Source organism: Episyrphus balteatus, chromosome 2 (genome assembly GCF_945859705.1).
Source record: "Episyrphus balteatus chromosome 2, idEpiBalt1.1, whole genome shotgun sequence".
Lineage (NCBI taxonomy): Eukaryota > Metazoa > Arthropoda > Insecta > Diptera > Syrphidae > Episyrphus > Episyrphus balteatus.
Window position 1 is genome coordinate 9513888 of NC_079135.1, and position 22744 is coordinate 9536631.

At 33.5% G+C, this 22744-nt stretch overlaps 1 protein-coding gene and 1 long non-coding RNA gene across 12 annotated transcripts in view; both read left to right on the plus strand.

Moving 5' to 3' along the window:
- Positions 1-520: 520 nt before the first annotated feature.
- Positions 521-1195, plus strand: LOC129909891 (uncharacterized). Its single transcript, XR_008771456.1, has 3 exons — positions 521-671; positions 733-1062; positions 1129-1195. It is a non-coding gene; the product is annotated as an uncharacterized LOC129909891 (long non-coding RNA).
- A 5549-nt stretch (positions 1196-6744) lies between these two features.
- Positions 6745-22744, plus strand: part of LOC129912458 (formin-binding protein 1-like) — an 85018-nt gene continuing 69018 nt past the window's right edge. For 4 of the 11 annotated variants that reach the window (XM_055990704.1, XM_055990705.1, XM_055990708.1 and 1 more), the window contains exon 1: positions 6745-7929. In XM_055990704.1, coding sequence (XP_055846679.1) covers positions 7906-7929 — 24 coding nt within the window. In that variant the 5' untranslated portion in view covers positions 6745-7905. The remainder of the gene's footprint in view (positions 7930-22744) is intronic. The other 7 variants (XM_055990707.1, XM_055990709.1, XM_055990710.1 and 4 more) reach the window with 2 other exon arrangements.

Here is a 22744-nt window from a genome sequence, read left to right on the forward strand (position 1 = left end):
GAAATTATTTTCTCTCTCGCGGCCATCTTTTTTGTGAAAAAATGCTCAATTTCAGAGTACCCAAATAGGAATTGGGTTAAAAAAGTTGAAAAAAGTAAAAATATTTCTGTTTTAGGCAGTACCCAAACAGACCTTTTATGTTAACTGTTTGAACGTTCCCAATGTCATCTGAAATTCAGATCAAAATTTTTTGCGTTCAACGTCAAAAAAATCTGAAGTTCAGATGGTGCGTTGAACCCGGCCAATAACTTTTTTTTTTATGCAAATATTTTACAGTTGCAAAATTATTTTTTATTGCAAAATATTTTTGGTTGCAATAAAAAATTTTTTTAATGCAAATTTTTTTTTTGCAATAAATATTTTTTTTTAAATTGTAATGCAAAACATATGCATTTTTTTATCCCTGTGCATTGATTGAAGAGAAAAATCCTTAAGCTCGGCAGCACTACTACTGACGTTTTGTGGAAACACTGAACAAAAAAAAAATACACCAAAGATATTAAAAAAAATAGATTAGATACTCCTTGTTGCACTCAGATGTCAGATCTCAGATAGAGTTCTAGTATGAGCATCCACTGCTTACTGCTTGCTTAGTATTTTACTCACTGCACTCTAGCAACTAGCATCTAGCATTTCTGTTGGTAGATAAAATAAAGACAAAAGGGCGAAAGGTAAGACTTTTTTTTTCATCTTGCAAATAGTTAACTTAATTTTTTTTTGTTGCAATCGTAGAAATCTAAAAGCTAGGAAAGAATAATTTTATTATCCACAATTATGGATGCAGACTCAAGAAAATCGACCACAAGTGGTCTAGATCGCATTTTTAAATCAACACTTGTTTTTAAAATGATCGAAGGCTACAAATATTCCGTTAAAATAAGTCACACAAATACAACTGCAGTTAATATTATGAAATCGAGTGATCCTGGTCCAAAACTAAAGAACTGGATGGTTCGATTTGATAATCCTCATAAAAATGTTCAATATGCTCACATCAATTTGAGATCCAAGTATACTGGAATTAAAGATCCACACGCGAAGTTGCCACCAGGCTCAATTACTGTAAGATATTTTTCTAATTTTATTTTGGAGATAAATATTTTCTCTCTCCTAATATAATTTATTAAGGCAGTTCAGGGTGCTGCGTATATAGGAAAAGCCTTAGATTGGCTTTGCTATATAACTGTGATTGTGGCGAAATCTTCTATTCTTTTCAAATCAAGATCTTGGGGTCCATATTTTTCACTAATAGATTTAATCCCAACCTTTCTATAACATTCAAGGTGCTGCTATTGGTAAAACAGTTGGATCATTCTTAATACCAGGCATTGGACCTGTTGTGGGTGCAATTACTTTTGGTATACTTGGTGTACATTATGGAAGCGGTTATGGATCAAAGAGTACTTCCTATTTCAGTAATTATTGGAGAGAAAGGCAATTGAAATTGGAGAGGGAAGAGGAAAAAAGCGTTGGAAACTCTAAGAAACTACTCAATTTTGTATCGAAAGTCTATTAAATGTAATATCTATTCTTTTAACTAGTTTCAAAAAATTGTATCCAAATCATTGTTATCCGTTTATTGCATCCTTTACAAAACAAGGGAAATGAATCTTGTATTCGCGCATGTTTTCATAAAAAAATCACCAACTATTTTTCAAGATTTAACGAAAAAGCTGATGAAAATTATTTAGTTAAAGCATTTTCCTGTAGTGGGATGGGTTTTTATTATACGGCTTTGCTGAAATCTTATCGGAACGGGTATATCTTGATTTGAAGAATAATTAAAATCTATTTGTAAACAAAGTGATTGTTTTATTTGTTGTTCATTTGGTTTTTTATGATCTCCTATCGAGATTTGTTTAGCTTATGTGGAATTGATAATTTATTTCTCCTATGCTAAAAATATCAATTATATAGGTATATAGGTAATTCTTATAGCCTCCTACCCGAAAAATGCAATCTAAAGGCAAAAATGAAACGTCGTTGAGTGCATATTGGTATAGATAGATAGTTGACTGAAATGACGTCATAGCACCATTGCAAAAAGACGGGGGTTTCCCGAAACCACAGTATAGCAGGTACCTCTACTGAGTCAAATCAGTGTTGCCGGTGACAAATTCTGTAGGGTAGTACAAAAGCCAAAAATGAGTAGAATTTTGCAGAAAATAGTAGTATACATAAAGTTGGAAGCATTGGGTATGCAAAAATAGGTTATCCTATGCAAATTTTACGTGTTCAAAACAAAAAATCACTTTTTATTTTAAATTCTTTTAAAACTATCGATCTAATTAAGTTGACTTTAATCCGGAGTATAATATATTTTAGTCCAGTATATAGACTAAAATGTCCTAATGATATTGTAACGATGAATTACTGAACTACTTTTAAGATAAAAGTCTGAACACACTACCTACTCCTGCAAAGGTAGAAATGTGAACGGACCTTTAGTAATTAAGAAAAATATCTCATTGAACACATCTAAAAATATCCCACTGAACACATCTAAAAATATCTCACTGAACACATCTCAAAATATCCCACACTGAACACATCTCAAAATATCCCACTAGACTGGAAGTATGAAGTGCCCTTCCTGGAAAGGAAGTTTCGAGAGACAGGGACGAGAGCCTTCGAGGACGTTCTCGAGTCTCGAGATTCCGGTATAAAAGGCAGCGTAGACACCGACCGGAGACAGTTTAATCTTGAAAGTGAAAGAGTACAGTACAAAGTGAAATAAAGTGTTGCGAATTGTTAGTAGTAAATAAAGTGATTTAAAAGTGTGTTTGTTTGAGCGAATAATAAAAGTAAATTGAGTTGAAATAAAGTGTGTTCTTATTTGAACGGAAATATAAGTGGAAATTAAATAAGTTTTATTGTGAACCCGGAATAAAACATTACATTGGTGTCAGAAAAGTGGAATAAAACTTATTTATTTGTGCGAATCAGATAATTTCGCGAATAAAATAAAAAGTGCGCGTGTGTTTTAACAATAAACAAAGTGTAAAACATTTTGAAATAAGTAAAAGTGCTCGCGTTTTGAAAAGTTAAAATGGGTAAAACACTAAATCAGTTAAGTTTGACTGAGTTGAAGGCGGAATTGACTAAGCGAAGTCTTCCTACTGCTGGATCGAAAAATGATCTCATTATTCGTCTACAGGATTATTTAACCCAGAAAAACGAAGATTTGGATACATTTCAATTCGAGGTTGAAATGATAGAAGAACGAGTAAGTACTAGTTCCGATATGTCATCCATGATGGCTGTTCTCCTTGCAAAATTTGAAGAACAGAAAGAACAAATTGAGACACAACGCAAGGAACAGAGAGAACAAATGGAAAAACAACGTACCGAGCAAAGGAGTGAACAACAGAGTGTTCTCAAACAAATGGAAAAACAACGTACCGAGCAAAAGAGTGAACAACAGAATCTTCTCGAAAAATTAGATGAACAGAAAAACATCATCCAAGGTAAGCTTGACGCGATCGAGAACAAGTTCGTTGCTATTGATGCTTCCATCAAATGCGTTGAAAAGCAATCTCAAGAAAAGTTCGAGAAAGTTGAAGAAAAACTCGAGAAAGTAGAAGGAAAGTTCGAGAAAGTGGATGACAAGTTTGAAAAAATGGAAGTTAAAATGCAAAGTATTACTGAGGAACTTGACAAGGTTCGGAAAATTAAGATTCGAGAAAGTTCTGGTGAGTACCCAAAGAAGAAGGAAATGCATCCACCAACATTTGATGGACAAAGTTCTTGGTCGATCTACAAGAAACAGTTTGAGGCAGCTGCAACAACAAATGGCTGGGATGACGAAGACAAATGTATAGCGCTGACTCTTGCTCTTAGAGGTCCTGCTGCTGAGTTGTTACAAACGTTACCACCAGAAAAGAATGGTAACTTTAACGCTCTTGTCCAGGTCATTGAAAAACGCTTTGGAGATGGCCATATGCAGGAAGTCTTCCGCGTCCAACTCAATACAAGAGTCCAGAAAAGAGGAGAAACTCTGCAACAACTTCAAGCAGATATTGAAAGGTTGGCTCATCTGGCATATCCGACAGCAGGAGACGACATTATCAATCAGTTTGCGACAGAAGCCTTTGTACGTGCTGTATCTGATATAAATCTTCAGCGAGCAATTCGAACAGCTGGAAAACGTTCCCTTCCTGAAGCATTAGCGTTTGCACTGACTATGGAAGCAGCAGAACAGGCTTCTCAAGGCGTTCATCGGGTAAGAGAAGTTGCAGTGGAGGAATGCTCTTGTCAAAAACTCGCGTTCCAAAGAAACCAGCGAGACGGAGCTGCTCGATGCTGGAACTGTAACAAGACAGGACATCTCCAGCGGCAGTGCAGATTGCCACCAAGAAGAACTGCTTGCGAACACTGTGGAAACAGGAATATTGCCCAACAACAGGTAAGCGATACAACTAACACTCATGCTCATCTTGTTTCCCATTCGGGAAACGAGTAAGGACCAACTTCGAGGGGCAGAAGCTGGTTTCTGGTATCGATGGCCCCAGAACCACAATTCAAGTCTCACAGAGTAAACGAGACAACAAAAGTCTGACAGTGGAGGCGACCATAAACAACAAACAACACGTGGCTACAATTGACACCGGTGCCACCGCCTCTATTGTACGAAGAGACTTGGTGAAGATGACATGGCTACATAACACCAACAGCTACTGTCTGAAGACAGCCACAAAAATTATCATAAATCTTTATAACTTATCCATAGATTTTGAAGAAAACCATCTTGTTATCTTTGCCAAAAAGTGCACTACACATAAAAAATATAAAACTATGAGGATTCGCAAGATTTAGATTTTTTATGTCAGTAAGAAACTCTTTTTTTTTGCAAAAATTTCCTTTAAAAAGTCGATTTTTTTGATACAATGCACTTAAACTTTTGGAGTGACCCAAAAAAGTTATTCCAGTGTTGGTTGCTTATTTGATCAGCTTTCAGGAACCGGGTTTTCTGTTCAGATTAGTTGTTTATTACTCAAGATATAGCTTGAATACTAAGTATGCTGGACAAAAAAACGACAAGAATCTTTGAAAAATTATATCTCGAAAACGTATCCATCGTAATTTTTTTTTTTTAAATTGATTCCCGAGTTCTTGAGGTCAAAGTACGTAAGAAAAAAATAGGGGATTGAGTGTCCATTTTGGCTGTAAACCAGTGTAATAGGCACGACTATATTTGTTCCAAATTTCAATCAATGTTTTTCTTCTCAGCCCCATTTCTTTTTGAAAAAAAAAAAATACAAAACTTGTTTTTAAAACCAAAAACTAAAGGCTTAACTACATTGGCTCAAAAAGTGAAAAAGTACAAAAGTGAAAATTTTCAAACGTATTTTTGTAAAGTTTTTTGGGCTGGAAAATTAAAACAAATGATGCAGAAAGATTATTTTATGGTCTAAAAAAACAATTTATATACTCTTTTTCACAAAACAATTGCGCCAGTCAGAAAAAAAATATTTTCACTTTTGTACTTTTTCAAAAAGTGGTGTATATGTAGTTAAGCCTTAAGCTTTCTGCATCATTATTTTAAATTTTTATATTATAAAAACTATCATAAAATAAGTTTGAAAATTTTAACTTTGATTTGTAGTTGTAGTTTTTTTCGGCTTAAATTATGCTCGATCTGCATACCAGGCCTAAAGGTATAACCACATTTGGCACTTTTTGCAAAAGTCAAAAAGTGAAAATATTGTTTTTTCTCGCTAGCGCAGTTTGTTTGTGGAACAGATTGTTTGTTTCATCACAAAATCAGTTTTAAAATTTTCACTTTTTTATTTTTTTAATTTTCATTAATTCCAACCGAGTTTTGCACCAACTCCAACTAAAAAAATCACATTTTCATTTCCGATTCTTTCTGAAAGTCGATTGACAATCGACATTGATTTCTGAAATCAAAGTCGATTGTGATACGAGGATGGCTGTTTACCCGAAACGTGTCATCAATAAAAATTTAAAATTAAACAAGACTATAAGGTGTTTTATTGACTTTTTATGAATTTATTAACAGTCTTGTTGGCCGAACTTCTTTAATTTAATAGTACATATTTCTATCTGTCACAAGTAAGAGCAAGAAAAAATGTGAAGAAAAACCAAGAAAATTAATAAATTTAAATAAAAAAATACATTTTCAAAAAAAAAAACGTTCAAGCTCATTCTGCCATCTATATGTGGATGCTTTAACCATATACAAAATCCATAAACACCTGAACGTCTATTTGTTCCATTTCCATCAGTTCTATTTTGAATTGAAACAAATTCCAACACTTTTTTTAAATCATTTCAAAACAGATGCTTTCTCACTTTCTCTTCTACAAACAATACACCACACAAAGCAGCCATTTTCAAAAAAAATGTCCCCTCTTTTTCCCATAAGATTCCGATTTATCCCAACCCATAAACAAAAAATACCAAGACTGGAAACTTTCGTACGTCTTTCCCCCCAAAACCCTTTTGTGTACAGTGTTGTCTGTGAATATATGTGAAAGCCACCACGTTGGTAAATGACGTTAACACGCACACATTTATAGATTCACGACATTCACCACACATCCAACACGAACACAACGATAGGTTCACGACATTCACCACACCTCGCAGCTTGTAGGCAAACGTCAGTTGACCGCCGAGTTTCCAGTCTTGGTATTTTTTGTTTATGTCCCAACCCTGTTTCATTTTCATTTGTTAAAACGAAATCATTTCAAATTTCAGTGGTAGCAAAATACTATTTCCATACGTTCTCTCGCAGTTTACTGAGTGAATTGAAAGAGCATACACACACAGTGGTCGTTGCAATCGTTTTTTTTTTTTACTGTCGTTCAAATCCGGAATCGACTAAAAAAAAAAACATATTTTTTTTGCTGCTCGTCGCGAATCAAAAAGGAATTAAATTCTAATTTATCTCACACAAAAATTAAATAACCATTATCCACCTGAGAGAAATAACATAAGGGTGCAAAGTGCGATGGAACACGACAATGATCAATGAGAGTAAATTGAGTGCATTTTCCGTCTATTTTCTTTATCCTTCATCATCATCATCGTTGTCGGGCTAAACCCGGGTTTTTTCTCCTCTCTGCCCTACCCCTCCCATCGAAAAACCAAATACAACAAAAAAATATTCTCTCAGCAATTAACTTGGCCCCAAAAATTAAGAAAAAAGAAGGAAAAATTTAGCAACACAAAGTGAAAATTTTCAGTGAAGAAATATTTTCAAAAAAAAATCTAACAAAAATATGTGCGTTTTTTTCGAGTGATTAATCGTCGCTGGAGCTTGAATAAAAAAATAAATTGAAAAAAAAAATCTGATTCTGGTTTTCTTTTTTTCTCCTGCATCAAACGTCTCGTAGTCTTTTTTTCTGTGTGTTTTTTGATTCCTCTTTCTGCACATCACACTCGACTCAAATCTTTGTGTTTTATTATTTTTTTTACTTCAATTCAATTTTTCTTGGTTTTTATCTTGAATAACAAAAAAAAAAAAACGAAGAAAACGCGAGAACGAGAAACAAGAATATACAAAATAAAGAGCAAAAGTAACGAGTAAAAAAAATAAATAAAATAAAAAGAATCACCTGCGCCATATTATTATCCTCTTCTCTCAACTCGATTTGGTTCGTTCCTTTTTCCTGTTTCACTCAGTTCGTTCGTTTTGTTACGTGTGTGGATTTTATTTTTTTTTTTGTTGGAACAACGTAGACTTGGAGTTCGACTGACGTTCGCCAACAACAACAACAACAACCATCAAAAACGACACGACGAGGAAGAAAAGGATTTTCCTCCCAGTTTCGTCGTTGGTTTTTTTTTTTTTTTTTGTTGATTATTATTATTCTCTTTTAAACCATATTCTGGGATTTCGCAGCACAGGCACAAAAACAGCGGAGGACGTCATTCAAAATGAGTTGGGGTACTGAACTTTGGGTAAGTGGAGATTGGAGAACTATATAAGTTCTGTTTTTCTTTTTTTTTTTTTGTATTCTCAACACTTTTTTCCACTGCTGGCTGAATGGCTGCATGGTTGGATGCACACGCAAGCTACAAAAGCTACGTAGCTAGTCGATGTCGACGAAGTTGCGTCCAAGTTCTAGAGATGGAAAAAAGGAGGAACAAAAAAGTTTCTCACTCAGATTTTTTTTGGAATAATTGAGTGCGACTACTTGCAGCGACTTTGCGACACACCTGTGATTGACTCATTTTTATTGGCTTTTAGGGGGGCAGAGTATAGAGATGATAATGGGAACACTTTAAAATCATTTTGAATTCATTTTCACTTAACCATTATGGATTTTTGTAAAAATTAAAACAAAAATACAAAATTTGGACAGACTTTTCTTATTAAATGCCAGAGGAATTCCTATCTTTTCTGGTTTAGTCAAGATTTACAATCGAGCTATTGACGATGAGTCATGTGGTATTTTTTTTGAATTTGTAGTTGTACTGGTTTCGAAATTGAGATAGATTGATCGCACGACAGGTGAATTAAATTTTATATTTTTCTTTTTGACGAATGAGTTCAAGCTGGAGGAAGTAAGAAATAAGAATCAGTAGGTCGTAGGAGTAAAAGTTTACCTTTCTATCCTATCTCATGGAAGTGGTTATTGGATTAGCAAGTAGGAATTTGATCTTAAAACAGAAAATAAAGCAAAGATTTGCTGTCAAAAAACAAAGAAAAATGTTGGAGTTCACAGAAGCCATGGACAAGGTGTCTCACGATAAGTCAATTAATAAGTCCAAATTATCTAACCTGAACGAAACGTCAGTATGGACTTGAATGTCATTAAAAGCTATATTAATAATAATAACTTAACAAGTCGAATAAAAGAAGTGCTTTGCTAAGTATTCTACTTGGCTAATGCATTTCCAACGAAAGGATATTTTCTCTTAATCCTCGCCACAATTCTTTGTGGCTTTACTTTTCTGGCCAGACAACAACCCGAAGGAAGGTCAGCTGAGATCTTTGCTGAGTTCAACCCCCTAATTCGGCTTGTAGACGAGCCAACTCGTATTTCGGACGTTGTTGGTCGAGCTGACCTCAGAGAATTGTTTAGCAATATCAGAAAGTCAATTAAGGAGCGTTTTTTTTTTTTTTAACTCAACAAACGCCAAAAATTCAAAAATGAAAAGATTTATCTTTTTTTTGAATATCAAATATGTGTTATTATTGTAGTTTTAACATGGGTTAATTAGTTTCAGTTATTTATTGGTACATATATTATGCATAAAATGTAATAACGTTAGGTAGAAAAAAAACCGGTTTTTTTCATGTTAAAAATAAAGGCAAATCGTTTCAAATCTGAAAATAAAAGCTAAGCTTATCGATTAGCTTTGCAAGAAAGAACAACTCCTCATTTCTACTTTTTGAAATTTTGGCTTCGTATTCAAATAGGAAACAAAAAACCTTGTCCTGAAAAACTTGAAAAAAAAACTTGAGTTTTGAAGAAAAAAAACGCTCCTCAAGTTACAAATTTGAATTCGCTATTACTACTTATTCAAATATCGAAGCGTGACAAAATAAAATTAATTTCGAAGCTTTCTTCAGAATGCGAACATGACATTCTATTTTTGAAGTGAAAACTTCTTTAGTATCGTAGTGATTTGAAAAAAGATGAAACGAAAGAGCGACATGACAAATCAATTGGTTATAACTTTTATGTTTTGATAGATAGATGAATGAAATTTATACTGTAGATAGGTAATCAAGTAATTTTAAAATTCTGAGATAACGGTAAAAAGATGTTCTTTTTTTAAACGCGTTATATCTTTTTATCTATCATTTTTTTCTCTATCATTTTTATTGATATATCACACATAACGGTACGTGCTCTACAAATTACACAATCGTAAATTGAAAAATACCTCAAAACACCTGTGGAGATCTGTTGCCGATGACCAGCCACCAGTGTAGGAAGTACCGTAATCTCAGTTTGAAATTTCGACATGGTTGGCTTAAAAATGTCTTACTTGTTTTGTAGGCATGGTAGAAATATGATTGAAGTGTCATATTAAAGGTAAAATAATAAGCTTTCAGATGACATAAAATTAATTATAGGTTGTCATTTAAAAACTATGAATTTACAGTTGATGGGATAAAAAAAAGGTAGATTTTTTAATTATTTTTTAAGGTTTAACTTCAACCACGTGTGAACTGCGCACATGATTTTTTTTTTAATTTCGACAGTTGTAGGAGTGGAAGCTCATTTATTTATCATTTCACATCTTCATAGGTCAAGAATTGACCCTTAGTTCTTTAAAAAAAGCATTGAGATCACCTCAGTTGGCTTTCTTGTAGTAGTAGACTCCAGCGCAAATTTTTATCTCAAATGTGATTCTTTCCAGAATGGAAAATTCTACCCCAAATAGCGTTAAAACAATGAAACTGAAAGAGAATTCAGGGTTGACTGAAGCCGTAAAGAGTATCGGGGCTAGAGAGGTAAAGTTGCATTTTTGTAAAGCCCACCCCACTGAGAAAAACCGGACAAAGTTTAAAAAGGCTAGAAAGGCCAGCTATGTCCATATTTAATGAACCAAATTTTTGCATGATATAAAATTAAGACAACAAATATTACAATGCCCCACAGGAAGTACACGTTTTTAGTAATCTAGGGTTCCAAAGCTAGCCTTAATTGAAATTCCATGTCAGCTCTCTTGAGAGAGCTAATCTCCTCGCTCGCTAGTTTGCTGTCCACTCTACTCTGATTCCCTACATGATTCCATGGGACGAATATTCTTTCGCACTCGTACAGTGGCCAGAGTCCTCAAAGACCATGACATAAACAAATACGAAAAAGTGTAAATTCCATTCTTAGAATGAGTGTAACTATCCACCTTCTGTGGAATGAACACATTCGATGTCGCAATATAAGCTGCGAAATAATTAGGTTAACGTACCTATTTTGAGTTTTTTGGATATAATACAAAATCGGGCTTTTGCAAGGATGTTGGATTTTTACTAATGATGACTCCATTATTAGCAAAGAATAACTGATTCAAGCAAAAAGTCAAGGAATTTTATAAAGATCAAAGGACTCAGGACGCTCCCCTGGTGCACACCAACTTTGATTATCGATTACCTTTTAGAAATCACCTAGCACAAACTTAAACTATTTACAAAAAAGTCCATCTCTTCTTCGTCTAAAAATGAATTTATGTACACATATTTTTCCCAGCTTAAAAAAACATACATAAACCTTTTAAAGAAACTGTTTCACATTTCTATACAAAATCTAAATTAAACACAATAATAAGTAGGTATTGGTTGCGCGCCATTCCATAAACAAATTAGCACTTAGCAGCAGCAGAAGAGGCGTCTTGTTTATATTGATTCGCCCGGTTTACAAAGAAGTCTTATTATCACCACTCAGAAAGAAGAGAGAGATGAAGATTCACATATTCATTAGCATATTCTATACGACGACGAGTCTATACAAACATTCCTGGATATTTGTTCCATCACACAAACAACTAACCGACCTATTGCCATTTTTTGTTTACCAATTCTGTATTCTTCGTTCCGTTTGTGAACGTGCGGGAGCATAGTTTCTGTATTTTATGAAAAAATAGCTTTAGTGATTTCGAAGAACCCCGTCAAATCAAATGAGGTTCTGCTATTAATAATCAATAATTTAGCTTTGGGCATAGAGCAATAATAAAATTTGTGATATGTTCAGTTGAGCGTGTAGCTTTTTTTTCGCTCGTTTCATTCAAAATGAATTAAAATTCCACACCAGCAGTCACCAGTGAGCAAATAGTATTATAGAGGTACCTCTACCTATATCAGCTATGCTAGCATCTCAGTCACATTTGGATAGTGAGAAAACCTGACCCGACTGGATACACCTCATTCGGCGTGCGGGTTGTCCACCACAAAATATAGTCAAGTCGACAGTCGACATCGACACTCGCTTCGCTAGTGGAGTTGGCGTTGAAATAGCAAAAAACCAGTTTATGTCGCAGTTCGCAGATAAGTTTTTAAGTATAGCTATCGTAGTTTGTAGGTACTTTTGTGTAGTTATCGTTAGCTGAGAGCTATTTGTAGTTGTTGTTGTTGTTATTCTTTGTTTGCCTTTATGGTTCTGTTAAGTTCTGAGAGTCAGGTAGAGCCTGACGACGACGACTACAACTATGACTATGGCGACAACAACAACTACAAATTTGTTTTCTCAAGATTTATCTCAACTTGAGTTGATGCAGCTGTTTGTGAAGCAAAAAAAAAAAAAATAAGTTTACTCGCGTAATCACTATGATTGTATTCTCTCTCTCTAAGGTCATTTATCTGATTACAAATCGTGTTTCTTTGTTAGATCTTAGATTTTTGTATAAAATAAAAAATTAAATGAAACAAACGACAAAGGTATTTTTATTTTAGAAATTCAGTTTCGATTTCTTGAACCAGTTTTTGTCTGATTTTTTAATTGAAAACAACAAAACTGACCGATAGCACAGATTTTATTCAAGCATTAAGTATTTGCATATCATATCGATGCAAATTTTTCAAGCGTAGTTAAATAAATTTGCGAATTTATTACGAAACAACAGATTTCTCACGATTTCACTTGTTTATTTTAAAGAAAAAAGCATCAGCTGAGTAGTAGAGTTGTTTACTCAGCAATCATTTCGTTCTTCAACCATCATTGACTAGTGAGTGACGCGTCATTCATGATAATGATAATGATGATGAAGCTTTCAATTTCTTATAACGGTCAATTTTTTAAATTTGTTTAAAGTTTGCGTGGCAAATAAAGTAAAAACTTGTTATATTGAAAGGTGACACGTAATGTTATTCATCTTGAGAAGAATCATGACACTCTCATGTCTGCGTTAACGCATTTTTTTTTTTGTTACTTGGAAATGTAATTTGAAACTTGTTGTCTTTAAAAGGCATACTCGCTCAATAAAAGCTTTAAACTGGTTAGGTTTTTTTTTTTGTTGTTGATTGATTGATGAGTTGATAAGGAGTTGGCTTTTTTGATAAATTTCTATGAAACATTATTTATTTTACTTGGCAATTTAAGCAAATAAGAATTCCATGATATTGATATTAGAACTAGCAAAAAAGCCATTTCGTTATCAAACAAACTATTGGTCTTTATACTGGAAGATCACGTGTCGGTTTGTGCGTTACAACCTCACTAGTTAATAGATCACAACTCTGTTAGCTACTTCTGTTCGATTGGATGAATTCATGGGGTTTTTGTTGCTACTTATCCATTATACTTCTTTTCTGAAATTGCTTGGTTTTTGAATTGGTATTTCGTCATAGTGTACCAGATAGAAAAGTAGTAGGTCTATTGATAACCCTAATTATCTTTTTGCATAGGAGAAACTTTGTCATTTGCCTGAGTCCCTTTTGTTCCCCATTAGTAATTTGGTAGAGGGCGAAACTATCATTTTTTAACAGCTTCTGATTTGAGGTTCCAGTTTGTTGATCTGTACTCGTTAAACAGTATTATATCAAGAAGGTTGATTTGATTTGATGTTCCTGCATATCTGAGACTAGTATTCACGGAGTTTGCTAGTCATCTGAAACAAGTGGACATACACAATGTAGTCATCTGTAAATAGAAAATTTGCTGATCTGATGTTTTTAATATATTCAAAAGGAATAGTTCTGGTTTCGGTCCTTGGGCAAATCTGGTAATGACGTCAATATCGCTATTAAGTCCGAAAAATCGAGTTTGAACGAATCTTTCTTCTTTCTGGCCGGGATGAAGATCTAATGTTGAAGCGTTATTGAGAGGATAACTGCTTCATGCTATGAGTGGCTGATGAGTTTCAGGCAGACATTGTTTCTTTATTCTGATAGGACAGATCTGGGTTCGGTATGTGGGAGTAAGGTGAAATTAGGTTGATTTATGCTGATAACGGTAATAGGTTCATCATCTTCGAGCTGGATCATTGCAACGATGGCTTTAAAGCATTTCAGCCCGGTGACAGCAACTTCAATGGCAGAGAGTTTTTCTTCCATGATCCGAGAGTTAAGGCGATGCACTGTCACGTCCATAGAAATCATCAATATGGGTATCCAGCCCTCTTAAACCACATCTGGCTTAAGAAATTCAATCAGTGAATTAGGCAAAATGCCAACATTCATACAGAATACATTTATGATTTGAGCGCAAATATCCTTCTTAAACTTAAAAAAACTAGTTCAGACTTTTTCTTTTCGTCTGCAAAACTAATAATCAGGATAATCTAGTTGTGATTATCCGTCTTTTCAATTTGCACCACATCAAATCTAAGCCTATTGGTGTGTGTGCCTTTATTTTATTTATATCCCGTTTGAAGGTAGCGCCTTGAGGTGTTCACTCACGCGAATACAAAAACTCTCCACACAATTCCTTCCAAAGATACATATTTGTTGTGTTCATTCATTCTTTTTTGTTTTTTTTTTTTTTTGTATTTTGTGACTTAAAGAGAATTCCATTCGAGACACGTGCAGAATTCTTCTCATTAGGCACAACAGCACTCCTTACTTAGAAACACCTTCACAGTTCATTCGATTTGCCAATGTTCCCAATGCATTCTGTGTTCACCTAAAACAATGCACAGGCTACCCAGAAAAACATTCCATAGCTTTGCGACTTATATACGATGTGTGTCTGTATATTAGGCGGCAGTGGCTGTACATCTGCCCCCTCGCATTGAACCTACGTGCGAGTTTTTTTTTTGTCTTTTTTGTTAATAAAAATGCATTCGCCATGCGATGGGTGCGTGCGAGCATTTTCAATTTATTTTTCCTCTACAAAACAGACAAGAAGAGGAATCACCTAAACAACAACAACAACAACACATCAGGGAGCTGTGCTTCTTGCTTTGCTTCTGCTATATTGCTCCCCAACAAAAATGTTGAGGTTGGTTAAAAGTATAATTGGGGGCGCTGAGGAATTCATTTGGAATCCCCTCATCTATAGACAAGAAATTGTGTGTGTGTCTCGACGAAGAAGAAGGGGGAAGAAGAGCCTGAAATTTTCCATATTTTATTTATTTGTCGCGACATCGTCATCGTCGTTTATTTCGGTCTATCAATAGCTTTCGGCTGAATCTTTAAATAGACGCAAATGGTCACAGATAAGACCGATAAAAACCAGAGTTTACTCTTTTTTTTTTTCTTTGGTATCGTTTGTGTATGTCTTGTGAGTCTTTGAGTGGCTTGATGTTCCTTTCAGAGTTTGTTTACGGCGCACTCACACTTTCTCCAACAAATAACGTTATTGATTTTCCAAAAACGTTTGTGTTATAACAAAATAAAGATTGAATAGTGTGGTGTTAATTTTTTTTGGAGAAAGAAAAGTAAGGGGGAATATTATTATGACGACAGAGATGGGTTCAAGAAAAGTATAGTAACTTTGAGGTGTGTTTACATGAACCAAAAAAAAAAAGGCGGAATCAGCTCTTCGTTTTCGATAAATGATAAAATTCGTTCCGATGACAAAGACGATGATGGCTTCCTAAAATGTGTTAAGAGGTTGAAGTTGTTTGGAATTCATTAGAGTTCAGCCTGTGCACAGTCTATGATGGGGTATCATCATGATGGGCCTGCTTCCGAAAGGAAAATATGGTTTTCTATTTTCTTCTTCTAGAGAAACACATTTTCTAATGGTTCCTTCGTTTTGTAAACAATCATCGTCTAATGATAACGATCCAATAGAGTTTACTTTGATAATGTCAATGTGTTTGTACTTTGTAGAGTGCCTGCCTGTCTTGTGGCTTGCTTTTTGTTTGATGTGGCATGGAAAAGTATTTTTGAGTAACTCTGTCTCGAAACAAAGAAAGAACTTACTTCATTCACAACGAAAATCGAAACCAACTTGAATTTTTCCGCATTAATCTTCTGATGCAGATGGAATTTCAACAAAATATTCCCCATTAAGATTCTTGTTTTTGAATTTGGTGCAAGTTCAATATACTCGAGAACCTCGATTCTCTTTATAATCACATCCGATATGAGAGGGTGTGTTCAGAAAAGTACAAAACAAAAGGAAAGAAGAAAAAAAAATATATATATTCTCTCCCGTCTAGACAATAACTCACTCAGATAATGCAGGATAAAACCATTTTCAATTCTCCGGCAATCGATATCGGCAGGTAAATCCACAGACTCTCCTTCAGCTGCAGCACCGATAAGTGACTACTCCAGGCCAGTAGCAACAGCAGAAGAGAGGAATACAAAACAAAATCAAAATATATAGGGGTTGTCAGGAACAAGGACTTCCTGCAACAACAAAATGAATTTCAGCTGAGATATATTTCGATTTGTTTACCAGCATTTTTTATCTTGTTTTGTATTTCTTTCCGTTTTTTTCAAGAGAAAATAATATTTTGGTTGAGAAAATGCGACCAAGAGGCAAGCAAGGATTGCTTTAGGCATTCACTAAATAAATATCGTCACCCTCTTGGATAAATCTTATTCGTTTTCTTCTTCGTCTTATTGATTGCATCATTTGACGACGACGCCATCCTTATGTGTTGTCCTTTTTCTACCCTTAAAGTTCAAATCCATGTTGTATACAACACCCCATCAAGTGTGCTGACGTAAGCTTAGAATGAAGACTTCTCCCCCATTCGAATGGACAGTCTACACCCTATATCACGATGATCTAATCTTGATGAGGGAGCTATACCACATCAATGTGAGAGAAAGAATGAGTGTAATAATCACCCTAGCTGTGTTTTATTTTCTTTTTCTGCCGAAAGAAATCATTTCCTCGATTAAGGATGTGCGTCAAATTGGCAAAGAAAATATACATGGGTTCATTTTGGAGTGCATCGTTTCTTTTCGATTTTCGGAAATCGCGTCAGACCGGATGAAAAAATGAATTCCACTTGAAAGAAACACCCAGGAAACTTTCGTCGAATAAAAACGCCAAAGGAGATAGTAATTTGATTACACTCACAAAGTGCCTCATGTAATTTGTAAAGAGCTTTCCCGGAACTTTTTTTTATATTGAAGGGATAAATAGACAACTGCAGGCAGTATGCAGGACTTTGCAAATGGATTTTGAATTGAGTTAGGAACCATTTTAGATACAACCTGAAAGGCTTTATTAGCTTTGTATGTGGAGTTCAATTTGGTCTTAGCAGACGCTGAACATAATTGCCAATAAGGGCTCATTGAGTTAATTTACTCGTTTGTGTTGGTGAAGAGACTTATTGAAAAAATTGTTTTAAAACTATTAAGAACCTGACCTCACAGGTACTGAGCGACTGATCGTTCGGTCTTCAATTCTACTGATCCGGAGCCGAAAGAAATCGATGACCGCTGAATAGTTTTCGAAAGCGGGTTTCCATACCAGCAAACAAAATTATTGTTCTACGATGAATGGACGACACAGCAAAAAGCGAAGTTGTCGAATTTGCTATGCGAAGTTCTACAAATACAGAAATTGTGGTGTGGGTCAAAAGAAGGTGTACTTCTGTACTTTAATAAGACTTCGATTTGTGAGCTTATAGAAGTTAGATGAATGTGTAACTTATCACAGCTTTTACAAGAGAAAATCAATGGACTAAAGGTCGCCAGAAATAGGAATTACATTTGAATTCGAGTAAGATTTAAAAGTCTTTATTTGAATTCTTATCCACAGTTTAATGTATGCTTATAATGTATTTACAATTTCATTATATTCTCATTTGGCATAAAACGCATTCAGTACCTACTGACTTAATTGAAAAGTTTGTGCTTGTACACATTTGGTAAACATTAAACCACCAAATTTTTGTCCAAGTTTTTCTTTGTGTACAACTTTCAATTTAATGAAAGTCGTTTGCAGCGCCAAGAAATCATGTTGAGACCTAATTAAATTGTAATGAGCGCTTCTATACTTAAACAATAATTATCACCAAGACACCATTTGTTATATGAACTAATATTTAAGTAGATGGTATCAATTACTGAGTACTTGGGAATGATTTATTGCCAACGTAGATACTTAACGATTTCCATTTATTTTCATGTTGATAAAAAAAAAAGAAGAAAAAAAAAATAATAATCACCACATCCTGCAATTCAGCTTTTTTTTTTCTGTGGATTTCCAGAAAATCACACACATAGTATGAACATGCAATGCGGTGTAGACATTTATTCTTTGACTACGTCATTTTTGCTAAATCCTCTGCCCTGCCCTTCTTTAGAGAGACAATCAAATCGACCGGCACAGGAAGAAAAAGAAAATCGTCGCCACTATTAATAATGACACTCAACACTGCCACACGTCTGAACAAGAACAAAAAAAAAACCAAAAACAAAACCCAAACACAAAAAAAAGGACAAAAGTACCGTAAAAATGTGTATAAATATCTCGAAGGGGATACACTAACCCCGGTTTAAAGTTATACTTTTTTACAAAGTTTTTCCCTCTTTTTATGTTGCATCAACCAAACCAGCCGATCCCCATTTTGTGCGGTTATGTTGGGCTCACTAATGTTTTGTTGTGGCAACAAAGTCATCAGTTTTGCTTTTTTTTTTGTTTTGCTTTTGGGGAGAAGTGTGAGGTTGTCGACTAAGTCGCCGGCGGTTGACGACGAACAATGGAAAGTTGGAGAAAAAAAAATATTAAAACAATCGCTAAAAAGGGTTCATTACAGCTTGTTGCATATGCAGAATACACGCTTTCAAAACATAAAAACCCTCCCACAGCTTGTGTTTTGAATTTTGTTCTTTTTTTTAATACAGAGCTGGAGATGGGGAGGAAAAAGCATGATGTTTATTTGTTTTTTTTTTTACAAGTTAAGAGTCATTCACTTGGATACAAGGGGTTTACCCGTTTGCATATTTTTAACTCTCAATCTCATTGTTCACGATAATATATATAAATAATAATTCAGTATGAATTTATTTATTTTCATATTTTCATGATAAAATATTAATTATTGTACAATGTACATTCGTATATATGTAAATCAGAAAAAAAAAAAAATAAAAACAGGATAGAAACTGTATGTGAATGATTACGCAGAATTCTGGATTTATAAGAAAACAACTAAACCACACCCACTTACTTTTTTTTGTTATTATTTCTTGGATAGATTGACGCAGTAATGTGTGAAGAGATTTTTCTTTCTTACTTCTTATGCAGTGATTTTATCTTAAGTTTGTAGTTAAAACAGTTTAAAATCAACAATCATAAAAATATATGCTGAAAAACCAATACGCAAACACTAAAGCAAATAAATTTTTTTACATGTATTATGTATTTGAATAGACAAATGGCGCAATCAAAACATCATTAATAAAACTGTTTTTGTATTTTTATCGTTGTCTTTCAATTGAAATTTGAGTGAAAATGAATACTATAAAACCAACAGACAGTGATTGAACAGTAGTGTGCGGCTTCTAGCACCATTTTGTTAAAAAAAAAAAAAAACAACGGTTCTAAATCTAGATGCAAAAGCTTCATTAATTTATCTTTTTATCAGAATTAAACTGAATTAAGTCCATTTATATCACAAGTAAATTACTCTTTTTCATGTATTTCTATTAATTTCTTTTTATTTGTATTTTTACTTTTGCTTATGCTTTTAGTTTTTTTTTATTATAATTTTTTATATTTTAGAGTTTGTTTTTGTTTTCAATTTTTTTTTAGGTTTTTTATTTTTAACTTATTTTAAAGTTATTTATTTTTAATTTGTTTAAGTTTCTCATTTTTTTATTTTTTTACTTTTTAAGTTAAAATTTAAGCTTAAAATTAAGTTTAAAATTAATTAATTTTATTTTTAAGCTTTTTATTTTTATTTTAAGTTTTTACTAACTATGTATGTATTTTTTTTTTTAAGTTTTAATTTTAATTTTTTTTTAAGTTTTAATTTTAATTTTTTTTTAAGTTTTAATTTTAATTTTTCTTAAATTTTTTTTATATTTTATATATTTTTATTTTTCACGCAATTATTTTATATTTTTAACTATGTACATTAAAAAAAGTCTAACTCAAAAAAGTAAAGGGTTTCAGATTAATCAAGTGAATCGTACTGTATCTACTATATAAAAATGCTAAACAACAATCAGAGTAATTAAAACGCTTGGCACGTGGCTATGTGGAAAAATTTCCTATAATTTAATGTGTTACAGGCCGTTTCTGAAAAATAATGATTCAAGTAATTTTACCCACAACTACCCCTTTACCCCCTTAAGTTGTGCGTCGCGTCGATCGTCTTCTAGTTATTTTGTGTGAATAAAAATGAGAAGTACTTTTTAAACAAGTTTGTTGATGAAATAAAAAACAATGATTCTTATTTACCTTTTTTCGAGAGTTTATTTCGTCCGAAGAAATGCTAAAACTTTTTTTTACTAGATATGAATTAGGTAAGAAATCAATAGAAATAAAAAAAAAAAAAAACTAATATCATAATAATCCGTCGATAGATTGTCTTTGAGCTCCTTAACAGCTTTATTTTTTTTTAATTTTTTTTTTTTTTGTCTTTTTTTCGAGCCTCCACATTAATAGGTGACAAAAGAAAATCTTGTCACTCCATTCAAGGTAACTAAACAATCGATAAATCAGATTCTAAGATACATAATATCCACTCGTACATCCTACACATGTACCTACGCGAATGTGTGTGTGTGTTTGTATATGAATAGTTGATAAAATGCGCATAATATCTATTGTGTCCGTCATCGATTCATGTTGCGCATCACGATTCATACACATACCCTGAGGTATTTCTACAAGTTTTTTTTTTTTGTTTTTATATTCCTCATGGTGATTTCCCTAGTTCCCCAAGTCCCATAGGTTATAACAGACTTTCACATCCCAGCCAGACACAGTTTCCGTCTCTTTCATTATAAATTTTATATGAGACACTCATAACAAAATGAACAAAAATTATGACTATGACAGTTTCAGATAATTTACCTGCACCAGAGGTAGAGGTGTACCTGTCATTATAAAAAATAAAAAGCGTTGCTTCTGTTGCAAGTTGCAGCAGCATTATTTTGCACATTCCATGACTGACAAAACAATTCACAATAGCACTTCATTGAGTTGCATAAACAAAAGGTATTCATTAAAACGCCCGACACATAGAAAGAGACACCCGCTTTAATAAAAAAATAGAATCAAGAAAACCAACAACAACAAACACTTCGTATTCAAGTCAACTTGACGCGAGTCAATTGTGGTGTCGATTATGGAATTTTATAGCTATCGCGCACCGGCCGTCACCAGCTAGAACAGATAGAAGGTAAACCAATCTACCTTCATGAATTTATTCAACTTGAAATAATATGCGACGGAGACATACAAAATAAAATGAATCATTTTCGTTATTTAAGGAATTTTTTTTTGGGTTTGAATTTTATCTTATTTAGATTGAATTTCCTTCCCAACGAAAACAACAATGACAAAATGGACATGATAAAATTTTGTGATTCATTTATAATAAAAATTGAGAATCATAAAAATTGGTCATATCAACCATCACAACAACTCAAACCGCGAAATTCCTCTAGTAAATTTATTTAACAAAATAAAAATAATGCGAAGAAAACAACAAAACAAATGAAAATGAAGCAGAAAGACAAATCCATAAATAACATTCTTTTGGAAACATTCCAAGCCGCCTTGACATATAGTCAGAAGTCAGAGGGTAAGCTGAACGATGCTTTTTAAACACTTCCATTTCCAAGGACAAAAAGATTATATTTCAAGGAAAAAGAAAAGTGAAACAGCAAAAAATCCCACCAAGACTTTGTGGCGGCATATTTTTCATCGATTTTGAATTACTCGTATATATAAGGGTTGTATACAAAAATCTGTTTCAATAACCATTAGGGGGAGACACGACAATATGACGACGACTTTGTGTAGCTCTTTTAGAGAAAAAAGACATACAAACATTTTGAAACAATTACAATGATGAAACAATGGATACCTATTTGAATATTTCTTAGATCCTAATATAATGTGACATAAATAATGTATATGAGATGACTTCTGACATTCATTTTTATGTTTCAAGGACTTATGGAAATGTATTCTGCCATTAAGTCAGAAAATTTATCTACAAAAAAAAAACATTGAGAGGGTAAGTTTGAGTTGTCGAGTCTTCCCCTATTGGACATAGAACCCCAATATGTTTCTGTATATTCTCCATCATTCTTGGTCTTCACTAAGATATTTCAAACTTTTCCTTTTTTTGGGTTATTGCTTTGTCTTAGGCTTATGGTCACAATAATGTTTTTGTTGACTCAACTCGACAAACTAAGCTAAGCTATATTATTTTTGTTGGCTTTCTTCCAAATTTTTTTGAAATGTTTTTCCCCGTAATTTCTGGTTGAAAACCAACGAATTGACAAAGGCTCCAAATGCTTACTAAGCTTTAACAAATGTGCCAAGCAAAAATAAAAACGCGATACAATAATAATAATAATCGAACAAATTGAATTTTGTGTCACACCCGTTACACTAAACGTCACCCATTTTGTCGTAATTTATAACAAAAGACACCACTAGCTACAATTAGAACTATTGACAATATTATGATGCATCTCATATGAAGAGTTGCCATTGGTTTTTCCAACTTTACAACTGTGAAAAAATTCAAGTTATCCTTTTTCTTAACTTATCACTCGAAACCGTATCTTTTAAATATGCGAATTATAATATATTTTCTAATTTACAATAATTTAATTACATCTATCTTGCTGCCTCATTTTTCGCAACGATTATGTAACGATTGTATTTCCCAATGTAACACCCGTTACACCCTATTGAGATTAGGCAATTTATATTAATAAGAAAAA